The following is a 27,496-nucleotide window of genomic DNA, read 5'->3' as shown; positions in this document are numbered from 1 at the left end:
TTATGGGAATTCAGGAAATAGAAATATCAATCCCAATAAATCATAATATCCACATTACAATGAATCAAATATCACTAATTACATCCATCAATGAGCTGCAGTAGGTTTCACTACTCAAAACTCCCCAAAGGGTGATACTATGAACTTAAAAGGTATCAGCCCCTAGACCAGAACCTATGTTACAAAAAGAAAAAAAAATGACTATGATAAATAAACATTAACTTAAGCCTACAAAATACCTCCACGGGGAAGTTTAGCTCGAGTTTAGAGCTGACCTCAAGAGTGAGTATTTGTAGTTTACATGAGAGATGGATTTGTGACCATCCCTCTAGCCAACCTCCCGATGCAAAACCTTCTCATGTACTAATAACACCTGAGACCCAAGGAACGATCACTGGTGCAGTTGGGTGAGCATCTCTATAAGATTCAGGGTACTTGTCTTTGAAGTTCAATGGAGGTTTTTCTGCCTGTATTTAACAATGAGAAAAGGACAATCGATTAGCGTAAATCTGAAGGGAAACGCCAAGACAATAGGAATCCATAATTAGAGGAAATGGCTTAAAACATATGAAAGGCTTATTCATGAGAGATCATAGACAGCACAAGATAAAATAACTTAGAACATAAAATAGGTTTATTTACAACATATTATAGATGGTATTAGAGCGGCAAATGAATCGGATATTATCTAGATCTGTATTCAGATCCGGCCCGTTTATCCAGATATGGATGTTTATCAGGATACTGATACACTAATATCATATCAGATGAAGATTGGATGCATTAATAGCATATCCTATTCATAACATCGGATATCGGTTATAACTATATGAAATTGTGATCTAAGGTTTTATATAAAAGCATTGCGCATAACAAGAGAGGCATTTATGGGAAAGATTTCAAAATGAAGAGTAAATAAGAAAAAACGGGTGTAACAATAGTAGGTAAGAGGATTAAAACATGGGCAATTTTAACCAAATATCTGAATACCAGATCCATAGCTGGAGATAAGAATGGATTTGAATTTGGACGTCGCTTTTCATATCCACTGGATATTTTAATGGGATATTGGATATCCGATTAGTTAAACAGACCAAATATGGGTATAACAGTAAAGGGCCAGTATCTGGTCTGTTTAGAGCCCTAGATGGTAATTATTGTGATGTAATATTAGGACAACACTCATGCACTGGGATAGAACCCTATAAAGATAGTCTGTGGATACCTTGGAGACACTAATAACATATCCGATAGGAATGTCCAATTGCGGATGCAAACCTTTGGCGTGTGAACTATAACAGTCTAGGTCCTGGGTGCTGTGAGAACCTAACGGTTTTAGTGGCTCCATAACTGAATGTTGCCACATTCAAATGCTAGTGAGAAATCAGCAAGATTCCTCTTAGAAACTTGGAGATAAGGTAGTGAATTACAGTCTCTAATCCAGTACTCTACTCATACGCAGGAATACCCCCTGGAGGAGAAAAACAACTCAGAACAGGCTATTTAAAATAATTTCTACTCAACGTATTCTACAAAAAGCAGGTGAGGGTGGGAGACCCCTAGACAGAAAATTCCATTCAACTGCCATCCTAGAGAGTAACATTGCCAAACTAGTACCTGATTCTACGTGATGGCCTGGGTAGACTCTCACCCAAGTTTAGGTAGGTACTACCTAGACACCCACCTAGGTCCCCTGACAACACTGCTTAAGAATGCTGCTCATGGAGATGCATAAACAGAAATTCAAATACAAAATCCAGATAAAGAACATCATAAGGTTCTTTTTTTTTTTTAATAAGAACATAACGAGGTTGATGACTCTTTATCCATGCTCGTAGCATTGAAAAACTTCGCTACACTATTGCAAATCATACAAAACAATGAAATCAATCATTATCAATGTCTAGAAAATAAATAGAGCAATAAGCATGCACTGCAACTTGGCAAGATATAAGAATAGACCAAGACTAGCCAATCGAATTCTGATGGCTATAAAAGTCAAACATCTTCTCCAAGAGGGTTTCATCTCTCTTTTTTCTTTTTTTCTTCCTAGCAAGAAATAAAAAAAAATGAAATAATAAAGACAAGCCTTTAAAAAAAAAAAAAAAAAAAATGAAATAATAAACCCAAGCCTTACATGTTTTAGCCAGCATTCCTGATGCTTGTGTTCATAAATATCTGGCGAATAGCACCCTGTCTCAGAAGGGCAATAAACCCATATATTGCATTTCATTTCATCTGGCTTTGAATTTTTAGCCTGATCCAAACAGGCCTGGCAGCAGTCAGCGGCACTTTCCTGATGGTAGGTAAGACCCCACCTGACAGCAGCCCCACCATAATCTGTATGAATCTCGGCATGGCATTCAGATGGAATTGCCCGGCCAGGTATAATTTGATCCTCTGAAGAAAGAAAGAAGAGTCGAAGTAGATATATGTTCAATATCATAATAGATGAGTGTAAAGATGCCAAAAACCATATCAAGTACAAAGCATGCTGACGCAGACAAAACATAGAATTGTGCTTATTTTAGTGGAATAAGTCGTGGGTTAAGATATATAGATAGATAGATAGTACAGAGAGTTTTCTTTGTAATAGGCTACTTTAATGGGCCTAAATTATGAGTAAGAAGTGGGAATACAGGATTTAATTTATTAGGTTACTTTGAGATATTTTATTACATTAAGTAAATGGTATCTTTGGTTGTCAAAGATGGGATAAGTGTCTTGCCTGAATCGAACTCCAATTCATAATTTGGATAGTGTTTTAATTATATGGATACCTATTCTAACTATTTAAGATGGACTTTACATCTATTCTTATTATAGATAGAGTTTCCTATTTCAAGTACACTTACCTTTCCTATTGTAAATACAATTTTAGTTTCTATATATTGATGTAAGAGCCATAGAGCTCTATATGATTTTGGTATTGAATAAAATTTGCTTTTGCTGCCTCTATGTTCTGTGGGATTCAGAATGCTCTGCGGTGGGATGCAAAACCCTTGGTGGGATGCTAAGGATGGTCCATGGGATGTCAGCCTAGTTCCAGGTAGGATGCTTGGTCCATATTTTAATTCTACTTATCCATTCTTCTAATCATCTTCTTCACTGTTTACTCCATCAACCAGACCAGACCAGTAACTCCATTTTGCTCAGTCACACCTTGGCCCCATTTGGTTGCAAGGGGAATTAAAGGGAAGGGAAGTGAAACTTTCTAACTTAAAAAATGAAACTTCTGTGATAATTACCCCATGTGATTGTATAAACAACTTAAATTTCTTATCATATTTAGTAATGATGCATTTTACATGTAATTTGTTATATTACATTTTATAGCAAAGTGCTTTGGATGCAAAGTAAAGTGAAATTTAATAACCAAACATGGAATGATTTGGAGTTTGTGATATAGTCACATGGGGGTAATGATTACAAAAGTTTATTTTTTAAGTTATAAAATTTCACTGCCCTTCCCTTTGAATTTCCCTTGCAACCAAACATTGCCATATTTTTCCTGCTGGAAACCCCTGTTTTTTACTTAATACTGCTAAGAATCCAGTTGTGACTTCATTTTATCACAATCAGACCCTATTCTGAACCTATCTACGGTTTCAAATTTTAAATCTACTCAGAACATTAGAGTCCTATCACTACAAAGATTTTTTATTTCTCAGGTTTTCTTACCTAACATCCGGTTGCAGTTGTTGAATTCTGTTTTACTTCAGTACTAAGATTATCATTCTAATATTAATTCTGAGGTTTCCTATTTCTGTGGACTAATTTGATTACATCTACTTGCTGCCCTGAAGTCACCCAATTACTGCAATCAGTCTTGGATTTGGAAAGTCCGACCCCAAATAGGATTCTTCTGTAACTTTGAATCAGACCACTGGATTAACTTTAGGTTTCGATATTTTGTTCTTTAATCTACTATGACCAATTTTTTAACCATATGTAAGCCATTGATTTCAAGTTATTTAATTTTTTTTAGAATCTTGTTCTCTGTCTCCTTCACTGAGATTCTGGTTTTCAATTAAGTTTCTGATCCTAGTCACCTAGGCTATTAGAAACCTATCACATGCCGGAGACAATCATCCATTCTGCAAAGCTTCATGATGGTAACACAAAGACCAAAAGCATATCCATGCTTTCCACAATTGGAGTGAAGGACAAAAAATTAGAGACAGAGATCAAACAAAGTTTAAACAGCATAAGAAACGATCCTTTACCAAGTTCTAGCTCTCCCTCAGGTTTATCATGATGTTCCTTGTGGACGATTTCAGCGGGCATCCAAAGGCCAATTTTTTCAAGTAGCACAGTCCAATCAGATTCCAGAGCTCTTAAAAGCTTCTCTGCAGAGAAGATCTCACAGTATACCAAACAACAGGATGATCAATTTCTAGTACACAATAAACAAAAATGCAAAGAAGCACGTCCTTTCAAAGGAAAAAGTCTATACGGGCTTCTTTGGCTGGAATGGTTGAATTCAAGGTTGCCTGTCCAAGTGTTAATTGTTTGATCTCTTGTAGTTTTTCCTGGCGCCAGCTCTCCACTGCTTCTGCTTGTCAAAAACAGTTACCGAATGAACTTGTAAGAACTATGAGTAAGAGAAATAAGGAAAAGCAAAAAAGAGCACAACATCTGCAACTTAAACATGAGTATCCTACAGCTGGTTGAAAGTTTCAGAATAATGGTGGTTCTTTCTTTCTTTCTAATAAATGGATATTCTTCTTTTGGGAAGTAAGGAAGGTAATTAACATTTTCATACTGATAAGTGCTTCCGGACTATGTCAAACAAGTGCCTAATCCCAAGTTGATCAAAACATCACATGCCCCAATTAGACAGTATCAGGGGTGAGCTTGTACTTTGCAATGACAACCGTTGGTCATTTTCCACATAACAGATAATATGACAACCAAACAAAATATTTTCGATTACTGTCCACAGAACTTATCTGAAATTGTTAGCGTCAGCTGTAAGAATCTGTTCTAGAATTCCACTTTATAAAGAGCCAATCTTTGTTAGGTCATTAACACATCTTTTCTCACCTCTTCAACCAAGTCATTTTGGGCCTATTCATGTCAACTGGCTCTGATAAGACCTATCTGAAATTGTTGGTGTCAGCTGTAAGAATCTGTTCTACAATTCCACTCTATAAAGAGCCAATCTTTGGTAGTTCATTAACACGCATATCTTTTCTCACCTCTTCATCCAAGTCATTTTGGGCCTATTCATGTCAACTGGCTCTGATAAACTTTAACAGGCTTCGCAAACCTTGTCAACACAACCCATCCAAAAGAAACCTTGCCAACACAATAAAATACTAACTTAAATTGGAACCTAGGGATATTTGGAGTAGACTTTCTCCTTCCCAACCATAACACACTGACAATTACTGTCAGTTTCTATTAGTTTATAACATCCTGACAAATCCAACAGTAAGTCGCTGGAATTAGATTTCATTGGGTCAGGAAAGAAATAACCCCACCAGAAAGAGATGCAAACCTTAAAAGCTAGTAGCGCCCACATGTTGCCATCATATTAGATGGGACACCCATACCCATATCCTGGATTTCTCGAAGAAGAGTTCTTATCTATGTTTCCTATTAATGCAGGAACCCTATCCATATCTTCAGTCACTGTCTCTCTACTGCTCATGGCTGAGACTCAGGATCCTCTCAATGTAGAGGTCCCCTGTGTGTGTGTGTGTGTGTGTGTGTGTGTGAGAGAGAGAGAGAGAGAGAGAGAGAGGCGGAGAAAATTTTGATCCCTTGGCTGAACAACCTCGATCAACTTGCTCTCATCAAACATTTTATTGGTGCTCCTCCTAAGGAGCCTCAAATACATTAACTTTCAAGCCTTTCAGTCTTGCCACTAAACCATCCCAACCTTCTCGACTCATTTACACTCATTTTGTGTAATTTTTTCTCCTTTTATTATACAACATCCAGCTCCATACTCCAACTGGATCCAACCACTGATCAAAGAACTTCTAGGCCCAGAAAGTTCTGCATACTTTAGTTTTATTTCTTCAATGTATATCACGTGAATTCCATCTAAATATGCATCAACCTACTAAACTCAAAAAAACTTGGGGTCCTCAGGTACATTTTAGGAGTTTGGAACACCAAAGTACCTGCACCCAATACTATTGATACAGGTACCTCTATAGCTGGGTGTCATAAAAAAGAAATAGACAAATAATTGGACCTGTTTCTGCAATTTTTTTTTAAATCCGCAAAACAAAAACACTTCATTGTTGTAATAAAGTTCTTCACGAGTATGTGTACCACCATCAATTGTCCACGCATAACTCCAACAGCTTTACTCATACAAAAGAGATGGCCGATCAGCAAGAATTGCATCCTATTCAAACTACTAAACTCCTTGGACTCCAAAGCCCCTTGCATCCAGTAACAACCACAATCAGGTAGTACCTTTAGGCCTTCTATTTGGTTTAATTCACAAAACTCTTTGTTTCCATTCTCCATGATATGGCAAAGGGTTTAGCTTCATTTTGTTGGAAATAAGCCTTGGGTTGGGTTATGTAGGTGTTGGGCCTTTGATCTCATGGGTTTTCTTTGTAATAGGCCAATTTAATGGGCCTAAATATGGGTAGAAAGTAGAAAAACGAGATTTAAGTCATTAGTTTAGTTTTGAATATATTGTCTTTGTTATTTCAGTTTCCTAGTCATTTTAGGTTTCCTAATTAGTTAAGGATTGGGTTAGACCTTTACTTTTTAGTGTTTGAGTCTATTTTGAGTCTTCTATATAAATTTATAAATGGCTACAACATTGTAAACGAATTTATGAATGATATTTGCAGCTTGTTGCTCCCAAATTCTGAGAAATAATTTCTTCAACAGCTGAGATAGTTGTGGGTGAGATGCCCAGGATGAGAGAGCCATCCCACCCACATCTATCCCATCTGAATCCTTTTTCTTTCTTTTTTATTCTTTCAACTTGATGCAGAATTGAGGTTGAACTGGGTTGACCCTTCGGGCAATCTCAACCGAGACGAACCAAATCTGATTTGATTTTTGGGATCAATAGAATATTTTAGGAGTAACTATATTTATGAAATATTGAGTTAGTTAATTTGGGAAGATATGCAATCTTTTATTTTGGGTAGATGTTAGTCAATTAGGGCGTTACCCATTTAAGTTTTCTTCTGTTTATAATTTCATTAGTTAGAATTTAGGAAGCAAATTAGGAGTTGCTAATTTAATTTTAGATTTTATTAGGCAAGTTTTAATTTCAGTTTATTATAAAAAGGCATGTAACCCAAGTAATTAAACAGATTTGAGAATGAATTGAATGTTTTAGTGCTGGGTATGGTGCAAGATGTGTGACTCCTTCCCCCCCCCCCTTGTGTAATTTCTTCTCTTCTCCCCTACAACTCTGAGTTCGCTCAGGGATTTCTTACCTTTCTCTACAGGCCCTCCATCAAGTGGTATCAGAGCCAAAGGATCCTCTCCTTTGTTCTCTTTTCCTTCCCTGTCTTCTTCCCCATCCTCTGTTCAGGGTTTTGCATAGACTGAGAACAGCAAAAAAATAAAAAACCCTTCCTTGAACTCTCTCCCACAACAGCCTCTTTCTCCCTGCCCCCTTCTTCCCTGCGATATCAATCTCTCCCTCACTTTACTTCTTTATTTTTTTCTTCATCATCATCTCTGTTATTCTTCTTCTTCTTCTTCTTCTTTTCCTTCTCCTTTTCTGGTTTGTTTTCCCATTCCCTGTTTCTGGCGATAGTTGCAGCCCTACTGAAGTGCTTCGAGCTCCTTTGTGTGTGATCTGTTTGGGTCAAGGCTGTGATCGAAGGAAGAAACCCCAAGGACGACCTGAATCATATGGAACTTTGCTTGAAAACTCCTTCCAGCTTGAGCTGAAAACCAGATTTCAGACCTGAACCTAAGTTCCACCGCCAGGTCTGTTTCAGTAGTCCTAGATCATCTGACCTTATGGTTGCTTGCAATCAAGAGCTTTATAAGTGCGGTATCTCCTCCTGAAGTTTCAGACCCATCTAATCCTTATTGAGAGAGTTCTCCCACTCGAAACCCCTTCTGGTTCTCCGCCTCCCACTTCTTGGCTGGAGGTTGAAAACAACCAAAATCGTGGGATGTGTTCTGAGTTTTTTTTCTTTTTATTATTTTCGTTTTCCCATTACCCCTATACAGGCCTTTTATGCCACTTTGTCATTTAATTCCTTTGAGTTCCAAATCCATCCATGAACAATAATTTAAATCCCCACTTGTGTCCTCTCTCCTTGACCGACCTATTCAAGTATTAGGAATTTCTGGGTATTTACAATTTTTCCATCTTTTTGAAAAAAAAAAAAAAAAAGAAAGAAGAAGAAGAAGAAGAAGTGAACCTCCATATTTATAGTTCTACCCCCACTTGCCTAGTGAAGTTGTCTTATTTGTGTGAAGCCCAAAGCAAATTTCTTACAAAATCCTTTACTCCGATGGCATTTCCCCTTGAATTTATTAATCTTATTGAGGAACTTAAGAAGAAATTTGATGATGGATTGAAGGAACATCGATCGGAATCCCAAGAACTTCAATCAAATTTTCAAAAGCTTACCAAAAGTACTATACACTTATGTGATAAGGCATGCAGCATGATCGAGGATGAGTTAGTGGTGGAAGAGCCAGTTGACACTAGACGTGACGATCAAGATGAATTGACCGATCCGATCAAGGTTGCATTTGAAGAACTGATAAGTCGTCCAATTTCAATTGTGAAACCCCACCATCAGATTCCAATCAAAATTATATCATTTGTTGACGACCATCAGGAGATCGTGATTGTTGATCATGAGATATGTTGGATCTTTACCTTGTCATAGCCGTTGATCGTGGATGCTGATCGAGAGGTGCTAATCATATCCTTCTATAAAACTCGTGGTCGAGTTTTACTCAAGATCGGGGGAGTTGATACAGAATTGAGGTTGAACCGGGTTGACCCTTCGAGCAATCTCAACCGAGACGAACCAGATCTGATTTGATGTTTGGGATCAACAGAATATTTTAGGAGTTACTTTATTTATGAAATATTGAGTTAATTTTGGGAAGATATGCAATATTTTATTTTGGGTAGATGTTAGTCAATTAGGGAGTTACCCATTTAAGTTTTATTCTGTTTCTAATTTCATTAGTTAGAATTTAGGAAGCATATTAGGAGTAGCTAATTTAATTTTAGATTTTATTAGGCAAGTTTTAATTTCAGTTTATTATATAAAGGCATATAACCCAAGTAATTAGACAGATTTGAGAATGAATTGAATTGAATTGACTGTTTTAGTGCTGGGTATAGTGCACGATGCGTGACTCCTTCCCCCCTTGTGTAATTTCTTCTCTTCTCCCCTCTAACTCTGAGTTCGCTCAGGGATTTCTTACCTTTTTCTACAGGCCCTCCATCACATCTTCTTCATCCAACAAGTAAATATTGTTCTTCAAGTTTTCCTTGAACTTCAAATCTTCTAGAAGGTTGGATGTCACAAGTTTTTTTAGATTAAGCAATTCAGCCATTCGATCGAACTCAAATTTTGATCAGGCATTCAAGAACCCTAATTTGGAGATCGATTCAAATCTGAACCCTTTCTGATAGCATTATCTTAAGATATGCAAAATATCAATTCTGCTGATGGGTGCCGATAGGGGTAGGGAAGAATTCTTTGAGATGCTCAGCGTTTCAGGGAAGAGGGAGTGAAGATCGCATAAAGAAGGGGGTGGGGAGAATCACACACACAACCCTAAGGCTCTCAAACATTCAAACTCAATTCGTCATTCTATTCTCTAATTACCCAATCGGTTACATGGCATAAATAGTAAAAGAAAACCTACTCTAATTTGGAAACTCAAATTAATTGGAAACTAAATCCTACTAGTTATCTACTACATAAGTTACCAAAAATTAAAAGATTGCATGAAAATAAAAATCCTAAAATATCCTACTAGCTAAAGACTCAATATGGGTCCGATTCATCTCTCGTTGGATACCCAGATGGGTATGGATTGCTCCATGGGTGCATATCTACATCAATTCCCCCGATGTTAAGAAAAACTTGTCCACAAGTTTTGTAGAATGGGAGAATCAACATCAATCAATCAGCATCCATCCTTACCTGTATGAATTCACCATCAAAACCATGATCGAATGCTATGAAATCTACGACGCGAAGTTCATTGGTGAAGTAGTGACTCGGGAAAATAAAATCGATCGGTTCACTGAAGAGATCAACCGATTTAAATTTTTCCACAAGTTGATCTTCAACTTCCAACGGTCCCATCTCATCTTCTACCATTGGTGATTCATCTTCTGGTTTGTCTACCTATTGCTTAACGGCTGAGATCACATAGTTGAAGGTAGAGTGTGCTTGGCCTTTGATGTCCGTGCAATGTCGTTGAATCTCATCAAGCTTCTCTTGTGTCAGTTGCATTTATTGACGGGTTTCCAGTAAAATATTTATATCCATTGGCCAAGCTTGCTATCCGGAATCACTATGGACCCACAATGGCAAGGGAAACTCAAAGAAAAGACTTGGGGAAAAACAGTACTTATATGGAAGTGTGGAATAATGGCAGAATGGTAATTAGCTGAAACTTCCAGGGGAGGGGCAGAACTGTAATATAAAAATTCAACTTGAAACAAAAGAGTTGAACATATAATGGGGAGGCGTAAACTTGGAAGAAGATGTAAGCAAGAATAAATCAGCATAAGTTGAAGGAGGGGTAAATCTGGAAAAATAAAATTTAAAACAAGGGCTATGACATAAGTGGTGGGGGAGAATTCCCTTCTCAAGATCTAGAAAAAGTTATTGTTTTTTGTGTCCAAATAGTTAGGCTACGTTTGGTAGCCATCTATTAGAACGATTTTGACATTTTTTCCATTTTTCAAGAACATAAAAACGGAATCTTCCGTTTGGTGTAGGTGGTTCACTTTTTTCGTTTTAGTGAAACGAAATGGATGCCAAAAAAAAAAAAAAAGGAAAATGTTTGATTATCTGAGAAACGTGCTATTTTTTTTTTTTCCTTTTGGGTTTCAAAATAAAGTGGTTATACTTTGAAACGTTATAACCTAAAGAAAATGTATTCATCATCTTTAATGCCGGAAATGTATTCAAAATCTCTCGTTTACTCATACTTGAATATTTCTAAGAATGAAGCACTTGAAATTCTGAAGGTGGTCGCAAGTGAAATTTTTAAGCACAAAAATATCTGGTTTTGACACGAAACGTCATTTCTATTATAACACGGCAGTTACTGAGAGGAGGTGAATCAGTGAGTCCAATTCTGATCCCCTAAAACTGTCCCGATATAGTACATATCCTTGTTTGCACACAGCTGTATGCACAGTCAGCCTCCCATAGGCACTTCCAAGTGTACATATCCATTCCAAATTCCACGCACTTCAATGATATACAGTACAAACAATGGACACACCCACAGCACAGGGATTTTACGAGGTTCGGAAATAATCCAACGTCGTTGGAGTACTGCATATAAAGGCTTCGTACCTACTCAATACATTACTTTGAACTGCACCCACACCCAATTTTCTCAACCCACAGTTGAGATTTGCAGCTCCCACTCCCAGTTTTTAGCACCCAGTACATAAATACACACAATTTGGGGCTTATAATCAATGCCTCACAATCAAGCTCTACCAAGCATATATACATATCTACAACTATAGCTAGCAAACATTCATTATCACAGACATGTATGAAATAAATCTAGGGTTCTAAGTTAGGGAATCTCATAATCGGATGTCTGGAATGATTTAGGAACTTCTACTTACCACTGGAACCTCCAACTTAACCTCTCAAGGTGAACTTAGCTCTTCAAGTGTCCACTGACAAGCTCAGTGCTCACACCTTCTCTCCCCTTGTCTTCTTGCTCTTCAAAGCTTCAAGCAACAACCCTCACTTGCTCTCCTCTCTTCTTTTCTCACTTCTCTTAATGTGGAATCACTACACCATTAATGGAGCACAACAAACTCACAAACCAGCCTTCAATGGAGTAAAGACAATACTCACATAGCATTTAAGCTCAACACTTGGCCAACAATGGAGGGGAGGAGGTTCTCTCAAAATTCCACATCCTTGCACACTGAAAATCAGATTTTTTTTTTTTTTTTTTTTTTTTTTTTTTTGCTTCTAATAGGTAGAGAGCAAAATTTATGAAAGTTTACAACTTGAATGGACTCATTTGGCCTTTTGGTTAGGGAGATATGACCATTTAAGTTAGAGCAATAAAAAAGCTCCATTTGGAATCTTTGTAGGGGAGGTGTGGCATACACTAGCGGTGCAGGAAACAACGGCGCAATTTAGGCTGTTAATCTGGATTAAAAAAGGTCTTTTAATCCTAACCATAGGATTGAATAACGGACATTAATTACCGATTGTCCGATTGGTATCATTGTTGGCGCAGCTGTCAGCACTTGCATCAGTAGGCCGAACGTTGTCGAGCTAGTTGGTTGAGTCTGCACAAAAGGTGGAGTCTTGTCGATTTTCTTCAATTAAAGCTGAAACATTTAGTGACCCTAAGATCTAGATCTATCAGATCTGGTTTAAACCAAAGCTCATGGATTGGCATCGCAGCGCTTGTGAACGTGTGTGCGCCACACTCCGAACTCCTGATGATTCGTTGTAGTGCCGATCTATCACTCTCGATGCACCCAACCATTAAAAAGCCGCACAATGGAATCTATTCTATCCCTGTCAGCGTCCAAGCTTCAGCAGCCTTTAGATGGGGATCAAATCTTTATTTTGAGCCCTATGGCATTGAAGGACTCTATTTCGCCATTTTTGTGGCACTAATCAAACCCATCTAGTTTGAGATAAATCATATTCATAATGACCCTTTAACCAGTTTTTGCAACCATGTGGCTCCATCTGAACCATCCAATAGAGGATCTCTTGACCTCTTTATATTACATAGAGGCCCCTCTCTTCAAAGTTTTAGTGCTAGAACTCCCCAGCAGCTCAAAACTTCAAAATAGCACAAAACCCCCCAAATTTCAACTTCAAACTCTAAAACAACCTCCCATCACCGAGATCATTTGGGGTTCGGAATTTCCGAATAGAACTCGCGAAAACGCACATAACTTCTTCATACGACTTCGGATCGAGACAAAGCGAAAAGAGATGGAACCACGACTTGACGCTCTACAATTTTTCCAAGGACCCGATCGTCAAACTCAACCATGCAAAATGATTATATTGCCCATAAACCTTTCGGATGTTGCAACTTCCTCATACGGAATCAAAATACGACGAAACCAAGTGCATTGGAAAGATTATTTTTTTTTTGCAAGGTTACATGGAGGACATTTCTTCCAGAAAATTCATTTTCAATGCCGAAAATGCCCCCGATTGCCATATAAGCCAGATTTTTACTGCAGATGCCGTAACTTCTTCACACGGTATCGAAACTAGACGAAATCAAGTGCATTGGAAAGCATAAATTACACCCCAACTTTTTATAAAGAAACCATCTTCCAAACAAATCATTTTCATTGCCGAAAATGCCCCCGAATGTAAAGAGGCCAAATTTGCCAGCTTTGACCTAGAATCCAACACCACCTATCATGGATGAATCAATAAACTCCATACACACCATGTAGCACTGTTATCTCATTGGAGAGACCGAACATTACCACGTCACCACTTTCGGCCACATCATCACCGCCATGTGGCTGAGGTTGCCAACAAGGACTACTAGAAAACAGCAACTTCTAGAATAGAAACATTACCAAATACAGCTTTACTGTTTTGCTTCCGTTATTGATTCAAGTAATCTTTTGAAATCAGCGATTGTGTTTTATTACCCTAATTTTGGGATGGAAATTACTGTTTTTCCCCCCTCATGGTTATTGTTTTGTTTTCCTCCATAGTTGTCTTATTTCACTCCTAGTGATGCAAATCTTAAGGTCTACTCAAGAAGGAAGAACAGGGTCGACCCTAGTGACTGATTGGGTCGACTAGGGCGGCTTCTAATGGCCCACGGTTTCTATTGATGGGGATATTAGTCATTTATTTAGTTTCTATTTTTCAGTCTTAAATTAGTTTCTAATTTCTGTTCTTAGTTAGTTTCTAATTTCTCTAGATTAAAATTTTCCAGTTTTAGTAACTAAATGTTGGTAGTTTATTCAGCCAAAATTTAGAAGCTTGAACTTCTATTCTTTGTAATCTTACATCTCATCATTATAAATAAAGAAGGGCACCATAATAAGGCCCACGATTTTTATTTTGAAAGAAATGGCTGCTGCTTTCGCTGGACTCTGTTGGGGCTGTTCCTTGTGTTTGATCAAGGAGGAAGGGCTTGGTCTCTGATCCAGGTGACGCAAGGAGGATCTTAGTGTGCTTCTTTTCTCTCTTTTATATTCTGCATCCAAGTCAATTCTGCCGCCGCAATCAGGTATTTAATATTTCCTTCTACTGCCAAGAAATTCTGCAATTTGTTCCCAATCGGCCTTCACTGAAAAGGCAATTTCAGGCCTCAGTCTGCCTTCAAATTTTGGTCAAAGGTTCCTCCTTATCTCACCAAGGATCGACCTCAGTTTGGGATTTTTCTGAGTGGTTTTTAGGGAGATATCAAAAATCTTCATATTCTTGTCTTCTAGTGGACTGCGGCCTTCTATTTTCTGAAATCAGTGCTTCTACTGATATGGCTATTGATTCCTAGTCTGCTGATTATATATCCTGTTTACTTGAAGATTGCTAGCACTTTTTATTCAGCCCCTGGTTAGTTCTACAGGCTATTGTTCTATTTGTTTATTCTCTGTGCACTTATTCTTGAGATCGATATTATTTCTGGACTGTTTTTGTGAAGTCTGATTTCTGATATACTTTGGGGCTGGTTTTGGTTGTTCTTTGGTCTACAAGTTCCTGTTATTTGGGTCTAATTTGATTGTTCAAATCAGTCCTACATTACCTAGTCTTCACTATTTGCATCTAAATTATCCTTCGAGTATAGATCCTTGTCAATTGGCTACTGTTTTGATTCTTTCAAATATAGTACTACACTAAGCATAGAGCAAGGAGGAGAAAAAAAAAATCCAAGATAATTTAAAATGTAACATGAATATGTTTTCAACTCATTAAGGAATAGAGTTCCCACATTAAGCACTTATACTAACATCAATTCTAGAAAACAAATGGGTGATCTCATGTAAATAAGAGCATAAGGAATTCAGTTGCTATGGTTCTTCTATATAAGCTGAGGTAAGTGAGAGATTGAGACAAAATATGATGCATGCTAGTTATCCATGAGCATATTGCATATGAACACTAGCTTTTTTTTTTTAATTGTTTTTAACTTAGTCGAACAAAATTAACATTAACCATTGGTTACGAAGCGTACTCATTTCTGGAAAGGTCATTCAGAAACAAAAACAGTTCATACACATTTACATATGCCCATCACTTCATATAAGATTAAACCCATTACAAACTAATGCATTTGCATTAGAAATTAATCCTATATGAAGGCCTATGCGCAAGCTTAGGGGGCCCATAAGGTGTTGGTGGCTGTCCAATGTGCTGAAATTGATCTTTGGTTAGTAATATCATAAGTTAGGCCTTTTAATTTTTAAGGTTTCTTTGTACAACAGCAACAAAATCAGCCTTATCCCAATTTAATGGGGTCAACTACATGGATCCATGCAAAACAAAATAGGAAAATCTGAGGTCCAAAAAAAAAAAAAAAGGAGAAATGAGAGTAACAGGAAAGAGGCACAGCCAGTAAGTCGGGAAAATCTCAGCTAAATAGGCTTAATTTTAAAAGGTTCTTTGTGATGGGCTTAATTTAGAAGCCATAAAGTGGGGTAAAATTAGTACACGGGATTAGTGGTTAAGTGTTTGATTTAGATTAGAATACTTATAGCTAGATAGAATTCTGTTTTGAGTTTTTTTTTACTTTATTGAGTGTGTGATTAGGAGTTCCTTTTATAAGTCAATCTAGGAATTTTATACACCCCCCCCCCAATCAATTGTAGATGATTTTAGAAAACAATATGAGTTTTCTAGGAGTTTTGGTGGTATTGAGCAGTGCATATGGGATTGGTATCCTGCACCTGATTTATTCTCCTCTTATTGGTGCAGTTACTGCAGCATAATTTCCATAGACTGAGACGAACCCAATTGGAGGTCCAAACCGAGAAATGGGTCTAAATTTGGGTTTAAAGGATATTTAGGATTTATTTTTATTTTGAGATAACTATGTTATCCTTTATTTTATTTGGATATTACGTAGGATATTGGATTTCCCTGTATGAGCTGATTCCAATTTCCTCGTTTAAGAGTTACTATGTTTTAGGAGTTTCATAAACCTATTGATATGCATATAACCCTACATTGGAGATTAGATTGAATATAGGATATTGAATTAGCATTATTGTGGCTGCGAGTTCTCCCATCTCCTTTTTTATCTTCTCTCTCCCATGTTCTGCTTTCTTCTCTCTTTTTTTGTGCTTTTCCCTTGTTCTCTCTTAGGTGCAGTCTAACCCTTTCTTCTACCTTTATTCTTCTACACTTTTTTTTTTAGATGGGTACACTATGGAATTGGGGAGGGGGAAGATAACAAGCCAAGAGACTTGAACTCAAGGCCTCCTGGTGAGCGTGGGCTTATCGCACCATAATATCACCAACTGCGCTAGGCACTTCCTCACTTTTATTATCATCTTCATATTCTTCTTATTAATCTGCTTTATTTAACCTATTCTGCTGTTGTTTTCCTTTTTCTCCTGCTCCCTGCGCTACACCTGGGTTTGACAAAAACTGATCATCTTTGGTTACTTAGTCATTTGATCCGAGACTTTGGGCATTAACAGTTTAACTTAGGGAAATTTTAATGTGGAACCTGGAACACAAAACCTTATTCAGGTTAGCTGTGGACTCACCAAAGCAATAAAAAGTTAAATATAAAGAACCAATTACAATTCCATAATAACGGAGAACAGTTGAGGTCCCCCTCTTGAAGGGGTGCGCTTGGTCCAACGGTAAAGGTACGAATGTTGCGACTTGGTGGCCAAGCGGTCTAAACAGCCTCTCAACGTTCTCGGGGTAAGGCTGCATAGCTCTCACTCCCCCCCCCCCAAAAGACCTCGCACATGCTGGAGTCTCGTGCACCAGGTAAGCCCTTGAGTTGAGGTCCCTCTTGAGAGAAAAAACAGAATCAGGGAGTCAACTAGAAACAACAACATAGCCTTATTCCAAATAAATGGGGTCGGCCACATGGATCCTTGCTCTCTAATCAGTTATATTCAAAGGCATACAAGATACGAGCCTAAGCTAAGTATGTCTTTATTCACCACTTCTCCTATGGTTATTTTAGGCTTGCCCCTGGCTCTTTTGGTTCCCTCAATCTGAATCAAGTCACTCCTCCGTACTAAGGCATCTGGAGGCCTCCCTTGGACATGGCCATTCCACCTAAAACAACTATCTCTGAGCTTATAATGAATCAGTGCTACTCCCAACACAACTCTAATATGGTCATTCCTTACTTTACTCTCCCTAGTTTTCCAACACATCCATCTCAACATTCTCATCTCCACTTCACATAGTTTTTTTATATGGCAATTCTTAATTGCCCAGCATCCCACATCATACATCATAGATGGAAAAATGACAATCTTATAAAATTTTCCTTTAAGATTTAAAGAGATACGTCTATCACACAACACTCCAAAAGCCCCTCTCCACTTCATCCACCCTATTTTCATCTTGTTGGTGATGTCAACATGTCACTTTTTTATTTACAATTGATCACAAACATCTAAAATACTCACTCTAATGGATCCCCTTCTCACCAATACTCACCACCTCACTATCCATCCTCGTGTGCCTAAAGTAACACACCATATATTTTGTCTTAGTTCTACTTATCTTCAGACCTTTTGATTCCAAGGTTGATCTCCATGGTTCCACCTTGGCGTTAATCCCAGCTTTAATCTCATCCACCAAAACAATATCATCAGTAAAAAGCACACACCAAGGCACCTCATCTTGAATGTCTCTAGTTAAATTGTCCATGATACTTGCAAACAAATAAGGGCTCAAAGTTGATCCTTGATGTAACCCAATTGTAATTGGGAATTCACTACTTTGACATCCCACAGTTCTAACACTAGTCAGCACACCATCATACATATCTTTAATTATGTCCATATATTTATTTAGAACACTTTTCTCTTCCCTATTACTTGCTAGATTAACTTCCTTAGTACTCTGTCATAAGCTTTTTCAAGGTCGTAAAGACCATATGAAAGATCCTTCCTGCAATCTCTAAATCTCTCCACGAGTTTCCTAAGTAAAATAGCTTCTGTCGTGGATCTTGCAAACGTAAAACCAAATTGGTTTTCAGAAATAATAGTTTCCTTTCTCAAGTGTGTTTCAATAACCCTCTCCCATGACTTCATCGTATGATCCATTAATTTTATGCCTCTATAGCTATTGCAACTCTGAATATCACCTTTATTCTTGTAAATCGTCATCATAATGCTTCTTCTCCATTCATTTGGCATTTTTTTTTGTATCGTAATCTCATAAAATAGCTTGGTCAGCTAATAAGATAAACCACATATCCCTACACTCTTCCACAATTCAATAGGAACCCCGTCAGGGCTTGGTGCCTTGTCTACTTTCATCTTTCTTAAAGCTTCTTTACTTCAGACATTCTAATTTTGTGTATATATCGATGATACGTGGTGTTAAGATAAGTGATGTACCCTTTTAGCACCCTATTTCTCAACAAGTATCCATCAAATAGATCACGGAATCACTCTTCCCATCTGTCCTCAATATCCACATCTCTTAACAATTCTCTACCATCCTCACATTTAATACATCTAACATGGTCAAAATCTCTACTCTTCCTTTCTCTCATTTTAGCCATCTTATAGATAGTTTTTTCACATCTTTTATGTTTAGATTATTATAAATATCTTCATATTTCTTGACCCTTGATTTCCCCACAATCTTCCTTTTTTTTTTTTTTTTTGGAAAATTTATATATTTTTAGGTCCTCCACCTCTTTAGTCATTTGCTATGTTTTAAAACTCATTTCTTAATCTTATGGCTGCTTGGACCTCATCATCCCACCACCAAGTCTTTCGCAACTTTCTTAATATAGGCCATCATTTCATCCCACATCATATTCATGTCACCCTCAAAGACCCACTTTCTTTGTTTGACCACTTCATCAGTAAATGAACTCAAGGACTCTCCTTTTAATCTCCACGACCTTATTTTAGGGCAAATTACTCTCTTATCTAATGCTTCTTCGTAGTGATGCATATGTCTAGGACCACCATTCTTTGTTGAGTGGTTAGTCTCGCCCCAAGAATAACCTTACAAAGCATTATGAAAAACCTTCTTGATAGGAAGAAATCTATTTGGTTGGTATGATGTCCACTTTTTTAAGAAACTAAATGCTCCACTCTCTTTTCGAAAAAATTGTCCATAATGGATAAATCATAAGCTACTACAAATTCCAAGACTGAGACTCCCTCCTCATTCCTTTCCCCAAATCCATAGCCTCCATCATGGTTTAAAATATCTCCGACACCACCAATACAATAACCTCCGATACATATTTTAAATTTAACCGACCGATACCAATCCTTTAATCCTTGATCTTTAGCACATCTTAGTGTATCTTCGATATGATATGATACCCTCCGATACGTATCTTAAATGTAGCAGACCGATACGACGACCGATACCGATACTTTAATCCTTGGCCTCCATAAACACTTTCTTAGCCTCTGCAATGCCTCCCAATATGTCCATTCAATCAACGAGAAACAGCAATTTAAGTAAAGGGTTTCTCTGAAAAAATTTTAAGAGGGGATAAAACATAAAAAGATCATAAGAGGAAGGGTGTTAAAGCAGTAACAAGAAGCAAGGTCTTAAATGTAAATAAAGGGAAACATCATCTTCAATCTAAAGACCGATTCAGAACTCAGCAGGAAATGAGTTCTAAGACAGATCAATGGTGTCCCCCCAAGTGACCACCATTCAACCTAGAATTTTAAACAGGGGATGACCAAAATAGAATCCAAAACTAACTCGCCAATCTCCTAGACTCTAACTCTAATAAGAACATGAAAAGAAAATTAAAAATAACATAGAATCCCAAGAAAATAGAAATTAATAAAATCCTAAAATATCCTACAAGACCAAAGACCCAAATTTGAACCCAGTTCGCGGTTTGAGCTGGTCCAAGCTGCTGCTCCTATAGCAATTCCACCTCGGTTTTGAGAAAGCTTTCCCTCAAGTTTTGTAAAACGGTAATAATATGTAAGGTCTTAAATGTAAATAAGAGGAAATATCATCATCAACCTTTGAACGACTTGGAACTTAGTCGTAAACTAGTTATAAGAAAGATGAATGGTGTCCCCCCAAGTGATCACCATTCAACCAAGGATTTTCAATGAGAGATGGCAACTCATGAATCTCTTAATCCCAGTTGACAGTGTAACAACTCAGCCCCTTACCCCTGACATGATATTGTCCGCTTTGGCCCGTGAGCCTAACGACTTCAAAACACGTCATACCATAGTAATTAGACTTACCCTTTTATCAATAGCTCAGGATCTTCCTCCCTAGCCGATGTGGGACTAAAAACCATGCCCCCTCAACACCTCTTGTGTCTTGCCCAACCTTTGGGCCAAAGCAAACAATATCATACCATGGGCAAGGGGCTAGATCGTTATAACAAGAGCCCAAAGGCCCCAAACTGACTAACAAATAATGGTAAGTTAACATCTGAATCTGAGAATGGCAGAGGGAAGAGAACCTGATTTGAAGTGATTCTTCTGTTCATTAACACAGCCAGATTTAGGGCTCAGGTTTCACAGATAATATTGCCCTAAGGCAAGTATTAAAGCCGCAAAGATTGAGGCTGATAGGGGAGAAGACCTGAGAGAGAGAGATCTATGTCTCTCTTAGCATACCCAGAGAGACATCTCAGATAAAACTCGGCAATATCTTGCCAAAATCTCAGAATTTTTTTTAACCGAAATGAAATACCGTACGAAACACAAAAGTACTTAATTTCAGTCATCTCGGTCATATTTCGGTCATTTCGTTTTGAAATTTTGCTCATTTTGAAAAGAAAAAAAAAAAAAAAAAAGGGCCCTATTTTGTTGAAATTTCGGCCATCACGGTCATTTCATTCTGCACATTTCGCTAAGTTCTGCCACTTCAGCCATTAGCCGCCCAAAATGGCCAGCAAAACATATTGGAAAAAGTACTCCATTTTGGAGAAATATATGTATCTTGGTGACGAAACGAGTTCTTGAACCTTGCCTAGAACTAGTACCAGAACAGGGCACTGATAGTGAAAGGAATTAGCTTGAAAGAGCGAGAGACGTAACACGAGGAAAGGAAGGTGAATAAAGGTAAGGGTGTGGATCAACTACACCTGAAACCAGAGAAAGAAGATCAGAGGAGAACAGAGAGGGATGCACAACTCTTGGCAGCCAATGGTCTCAACTCAAAAACTTTTCATTCCAAAATTTGTCTATGTTATCGTTGGGTACCAATATATAGATAAAAAATATAAGGGAATAAAACTCCTATTCAAACTTTAAAACTAAATAGAATCCAAAACTAACTAGCCTATCTCCTACAACTCTAACTCTAATTAAAACTCAAAAGGGCGGGGGGGGGGGGAGATAATTAAAATTACAAAGAATCCCAAAAACACAATTAATAAAATCCTAAATATTCTACTAGACCAAAGACCCAAATTTGTACCCAGTTCTCAGTCTAGGTTCCCTAACAGGTTTGGACTGGTCCAAGAAAGTGCTCCTGCATCAGATTTAGCCCCTAGAACTTCCAGTCCCAAAGAGCTTCTCTGATGTGAGTTTCCTACCAGCAACCAAACCCAAGTCTGCAACCACGACCAGGTGGCGCTTGCAGCAATTGTTTATTATTTCCTCACCTCTATTTTGAGTGCTTATCATTCAGATTCAATAAACTATTACGAACCTGTTTACAAATTGTCTCAAGATTTGGAGCCTCTAGAAACTGGTTCTCTTATCACAAGATACTGAAGAAAGAAGACCTTGTGTCTTCTTTTTTTTATTCAACACCATTTTTCCCTGCTTCCCAAAATATCTCTCCTTTTATCACAAGCTCTAGTTCTATCCTTTTTTTTTAATTCCAGAATTACCTCCGATTTATAAATCCACCTCCATCCATGTACAACACATAACTAGTTCCTTTCTCTTGTTATCTTTGAACTTGATTAAATTACAGAATGCCATCCACTTATTATTGAGTTGTGTAGTATCCGAGTTGGCCCATAATGATCCTACCCGGAGGTTTTCAAACCATTGCAGCACTTATGTTTTCTTCTTCTCTCTTCTTCCTCCCAAGTAGATCGATCTCATCTCTTTTTCCTCCCTTTCCATCAATCTGATTTCTTCCCTTACATTGTTACTTCCTTTATTTGATATATGATCACAGATTTGATCCTTAGGCCTGCCTGCATCCAAGATTCATAATCTGGATTTTCAGATAGCATTGCGTACCCAACTGTGCCTCATTACTGCCTGAACACATTACATTGCCGTAGTATTTTTATGAATCATTATGCTCTACTTGCAATGGCGAGCCTGTGGCTCAACGGTTAAGTTGCACTATTGCAACATGTTGGTCAAAGGTTCAAAACTTGGAAACAGCCTCTCCTGCAAAGCAAGAGGTAAGGCTGCATCATTTTCCCCTCCCAGACCCTGCAATCGCAGAAGCCTCGTGACTGGGTTGCTCATTCTGCTCTATTTGTCCTGAATTGCATACAAGGTATTGGTTTTCATAGCATAGCAGTGAAGGCATCTCCTAGGGGTCCAGGCGCTCGACAGGGTGCTGGGCTGTCTAATGCCATTATGGATCGGAAAAGGCACACACCTTGTAACACTAAGAGTCGCCTAGACGTATGAATCAGCGCATTTGTCCTTTTTAGGTTTGGGAGGACATCTTATTGTGTTACATTATTTTCTTTTTCTTTGTTCATAAACTGGTTCTATTTCTAACATTTCTATTGGTCTATGTACATGTTCTAATTGAGGTGAGAAGCATGGAATGAATATGTTAAAAAACAAAATCAAGGACCATAACCTGAATCGAGTTTGATTTCCTTCTCATCGGTTGCTCTCCTCCATGGCTCTGTTCATGCCATTGGAAAGAGAAAACTGAAGTCTGAAACCCTAAGTGGCACAGTCCCCTTACCGGAGGCACATTTCCCGTTCCAGCAACGGCACCCTTTCAGGTAAGTTATTTTATAAGTTTTTGTTTCTTCCTCCGGTTTCTGAACAGGAAGTTCTCTCTCTTTTCTACTGACGTTTCTTGTTCTTATTCCTGTTTGATCATCTGTTGTCCACTACTCCATTTAACAGTTGTTTGCATTTAATATTAAGATTAATGTCTTCCCAGACATGGCTCCCCAAAAAATGGACCTTTTCTTTTTGTTTAATATTCTATATTACTCAACAGTTCCCTGTGCTGATTCCAGAAATTACGTGAAGAAAGCAACAAATTACTTATTTGTGTGAAACCAATAGAAAATTGTGGTTTCCAAGATATCAATCAAAAAGTTGGAAAATAATATAAAAAAGAGAGGTTAAAATGAAAATTAAGAGTTAGGTCATCTATAGGAAATTATGGTTTCCCAGCAATGAATCAAAATATAGGATCAAAATATAGGAAAAGTTAAAATAAAAAGAGAGGTTAAAATGAAAATAAAAGTTAGGTTATAATCAGATAGATAATCCATGAATCTGAATAATCATGACTTGTGAAGTTGGTTGAGAATCATACAAGGGGGTTAAAAAGGGATATCAGACATTTAAGTCAGTTCTGTTTCTCAATGGTAGTCACCAATTTCATAATATGATCTGTTCTTTTTTCTTTTTCTTTTTTTTTTTTTTTTAATTGAAACTAGAGTGTGGAAAGAAGACATGGAAATGAGATGTTTTCTTCAGAACATATATAGAAATCAGATACAATGTATCATACTTTGATTCTTTCTTGTAATCAAATGTTTAATAGGCTGAAGTCTGAATTCTGAAAGTGTTTTCAAACTTTATTAGTTTATTTTCCATTCTGTAATTTGCATTCTCACTAGTTTTACTTATGATATAAGGTCATGTTGAGAATGCTGGAATGATCTTGATTTACCCTTTTCATTCTTGAATTCAAATTAAGAAACTATACTTTTTTTTTTTTTTTGGGGGGGGGGGGAGACAATTCCTATTCAAGGGCCATGGGCCAACTAGGATGACAGCCCAAAGGCTAACTGGAGGTGTCCCAACTCAAGGAAGGGCGGCCAGGGGGAAAAAGAGGAGGGGGACTCGAACTCTAGACATGCCAGACCAAAGGCTGTTAGCATATATTGATTGTGTTTGATATTTCTATAATGGGCTGTTACTATACTCATGTATGTGTAGTTTACTAGCTTAATGGGCTGTTAAAAATTACTAGGGCACCTAGAGAATGCCTAGGCAGGAACATTGTCACCTAAGCGCTTAGGCGGTCTCCTCCAGCGCCTTGGCTGCCTGGGCCTCGTGACAACTATGTTTCACAGGGTTCAAATCTTAAAGTTATTACATCACCCATTAAAGTTGAAATTTCAGTCCAAATCTAGACGTGTGTTGGTTGAACATGGGGTATCTCAACCTGAATATACAAAGCCTAGCTAATCTCTGTTTCAAGTGGGATTTGTACTGGGAAATCATGGTTGACTAAGTTTCACTTAATTGAAGCACCATACAAAACAACATAATATCAGATCAAATGCGTGTTTACATAAATTCTGATATATAAATTATTCAGTAGCCTATTTGTCATGCAGAAACACCTCTCAAATCTCCATAGACTGCAACCATCAAAGCTGAACTTGAACTTGCTAATTCATGCTGAAAAATTGCTCTTTTAAATAAAGGAATCTAATTCAAGCATATTTATCATTTTATCTTACAGCTTTTTGAAATGATATAGCAGAGTCTTCTATGACTCTCAATTGTCACTTTTGATGCCATAAGATCCACGAAATCAAAATACAAGAGTTAAGATTTTGTAATACATTTAAAAGCAACAATTGTGCTTTTTTAATTTTCGTACTGAAGATAAGTTCCATTTCATAATTTTATGCCTCAATGCATCACATGCTGGCCCAAGAGACACCACCTTTTCCTAAGGGAAACACAAGCATGCACCCCATAAAGGTCAAATAATCTATTTGACATTGTGATGCTTAAGCACAATTATGGCAGAGGAACCATTTGTCTAATTTCCATTTGGGCATTGATCCATCAGATGAATAGAAATAATGATTCTCATAGATTAGCTATTAACTAGAAGCCTGAAATGATGCTAAGGCCAATCTGACCAAACACAGCAATTATCCTTGTAAACAACAAAGCATTCAACATAGAGACATGACCAGTTCACTTTACAATTCAATTTTTTGATGAACTCTAAAGCAGTCAAACCACATTTCCGTACAAAGAGAAACAATGACCCAAGTGCAGGCGAAATTGCATAAAAACCAAGCACACCCACCTCGCTGTTCACTCACATTTGCGTTAGCGTTGAGCCCTTTCAACTTCTCTCGAATCTCCTTATTTATTAGCTGATTCACATGCCGAGACAGTTCTGGTGCTTTTTGTTGTCTGGAAAATTCCTTCTGTATTTCCGTCACCTTTTACAAACAGAAAAAATAGAACAAAATAAAATCCTATTGACACAATAACTCAAAGTCCACAACTCCTCAGTCCTCCAGACAAAGGGATTTACAAAAAATAAAAATAAAATGAATAAAATTTTCCAAACAAAGAGAGGAAAAAACAAAATGGAGCTCACCAATCTAACAAGTTCTATGGGTTCTGATTCCTTTCGAACCCGAATCGATTCTTCCATTCTCTTAATCTGATCTTGAGTGAATATACCACCTGCAAAAAGACAAAGCTCTATCATCGAAATAGCAAAGGACAAAGAAGGATAACAGAAATAAATAAAAAAATTGGAGGAATCAAACTGTTCCCACAACCCAAAAGTAGCCAATTGGTTCTTCAAGAAGAGCCAAATTAAACCCAGAAAAGGAGAAATATAGGTTAAAAGGGGAAAACGCAATATGGGAACCTTTTGGTGAAACCTAACCATCTGACTAACCGTAGGAATCGGCATTGTTGGAATAGATGTGGAGGGAGTTGTAGAGAAAGTGCAGAATGTAAAACGCAGCGACGATGTTGATGGAGCAGATGACTACAGTGGTTCGTTTGTAAGAACACCACTTCCCTCTGCTTTCTCCCCTCGCCATTTCTCTCTTCTGGGTCTTCTTCTTCCACTAGGGCTTCCTTCATCCCATCATATCTTCTTTATATAACTCTCGTTCCCGTTCTGCTTCCATCAACTTTGGTTTGCTTCCAAAAGAAGAGATCTGTTAGGTGGAAGAACAAAGAGAGGGGGACGAATCGTACCCACGGCAAATAGTTCTATAAAAAAACCTCTTATGTCTACATTGGCTGTATTTAAACGTGTGCTTCCCATCTCATCGGATCTAGAAAGGCAGCGACACTTCGGTATTCCATCAAAATCGTTATCTTTGTATGGAGATTCGTGCGAACATGCGCTTTGGATTTGGTGTTGCGAATGGTTTGATTAGCCTGAACAGAGAAAAATCAAGGGAAATTGATCAGATTTCCAATTTTTTTTTTTTTTTTTTTGGTAAATACGTTTTTTTTCTTGATAAGAGGTAAATTAATGAGATTAACTTTACTAAAACTGGATTTCGAGTTACAAAATTATTTTAAAAAGAAAATTACAAAATTATCCACATAATGAGATTATGTTAATGGAACTATTCAAATTTTTTTAGGGTCGAAAAGAATTGTTCAAATTAGGGGTGTCAATTTCAAGTCCGGCCTATCATGCTGGATCGAACCTAACAGTTTAAAGTCTGGAGACTCTGGACTGACCTATTCGATTAACAAAAATGTTAGGTTAGAGTTCGGCTCATTATAATTGGTCATTCTCTATGCAAGGATGCAACCCGACAAGCACCCTATCGATTACTAGCATGATTAGAACTTGTACCTAGCACGATTAGAGCCATTTTACGTAGCGCAACACAATTTAAAGCCCAATTAGATTAGCCAATTTAAGGCACGTTTCGCTCGATTATTGGTAATCAGATTAAGGACCAATACACAACCAACCACTCTTTCCCTATGGTCAAGTTGGCTTACCATTGGCACCCTTATTGAGTTTTGGTTTGATTGCTAGCACATTGCTTGTTTGATCCTTGCCTCTGACCGGGGTGTTTATAAATATGCACATGCCTAGCATATGAGGCCTAGTTACTTAAACAGGGCGATCACGGTGCGAGGTGCTACAATGAGCAAGCCCGATTAGACCCTACTAAAACTAGCCCAACATGATCGATTGACAACCCTAATTCAAATTTAGTTTTTTTTTTTTTTTTCCAATTT

The 27,496-nt window shown here is 37.6% G+C and overlaps 1 protein-coding gene across 1 annotated transcript; it reads right to left on the bottom strand.

Moving 5' to 3' along the window:
- Positions 1-26,660, bottom strand: LOC122084160. The gene is made up of 7 exons (XM_042652242.1): positions 26,178-26,660; positions 25,869-25,957; positions 25,569-25,707; positions 4,457-4,555; positions 4,227-4,349; positions 2,138-2,400; positions 1-467 (listed from the first exon to the last, which is right to left on the bottom strand). The coding sequence occupies exons 1-7, from the start codon at positions 26,323-26,325 to the stop codon at positions 357-359; spliced, it is 972 nt and encodes a 323-aa protein (XP_042508176.1). The 5' UTR covers positions 26,326-26,660; the 3' UTR covers positions 1-356.
- Between the last annotated feature and the right edge of the window lie 836 nt (positions 26,661-27,496).

This window comes from Macadamia integrifolia, chromosome 7 (assembly GCF_013358625.1).
Source record: "Macadamia integrifolia cultivar HAES 741 chromosome 7, SCU_Mint_v3, whole genome shotgun sequence".
In the NCBI taxonomy this organism is placed as follows: domain Eukaryota; kingdom Viridiplantae; phylum Streptophyta; class Magnoliopsida; order Proteales; family Proteaceae; genus Macadamia; species Macadamia integrifolia.
The sequence above is the reverse complement of the archived record's forward strand: the minus strand, read 5'-3'. Positions and strand labels throughout refer to the sequence as shown.

Excerpts from the sequence above, each read along its gene's own strand:
- LOC122084160 (XM_042652242.1), bottom strand. The coding sequence starts at position 26,325 with ATGGCGAGGGGAGAAAGCAGAGGGAAGTGGTGTTCTTACAAACGAACC. Across the intron at positions 2,401-4,226 it reads TGAGGGAGAGCTAGAACTTG|AGGATCAAATTATACCTGGC; the intron begins GTAAAGGATCGT and ends TTCTTTCTTCAG. Across the intron at positions 468-2,137 it reads AGGAATGCTGGCTAAAACAT|GCAGAAAAACCTCCATTGAA; the intron begins GTAAGGCTTGGG and ends TGTTAAATACAG.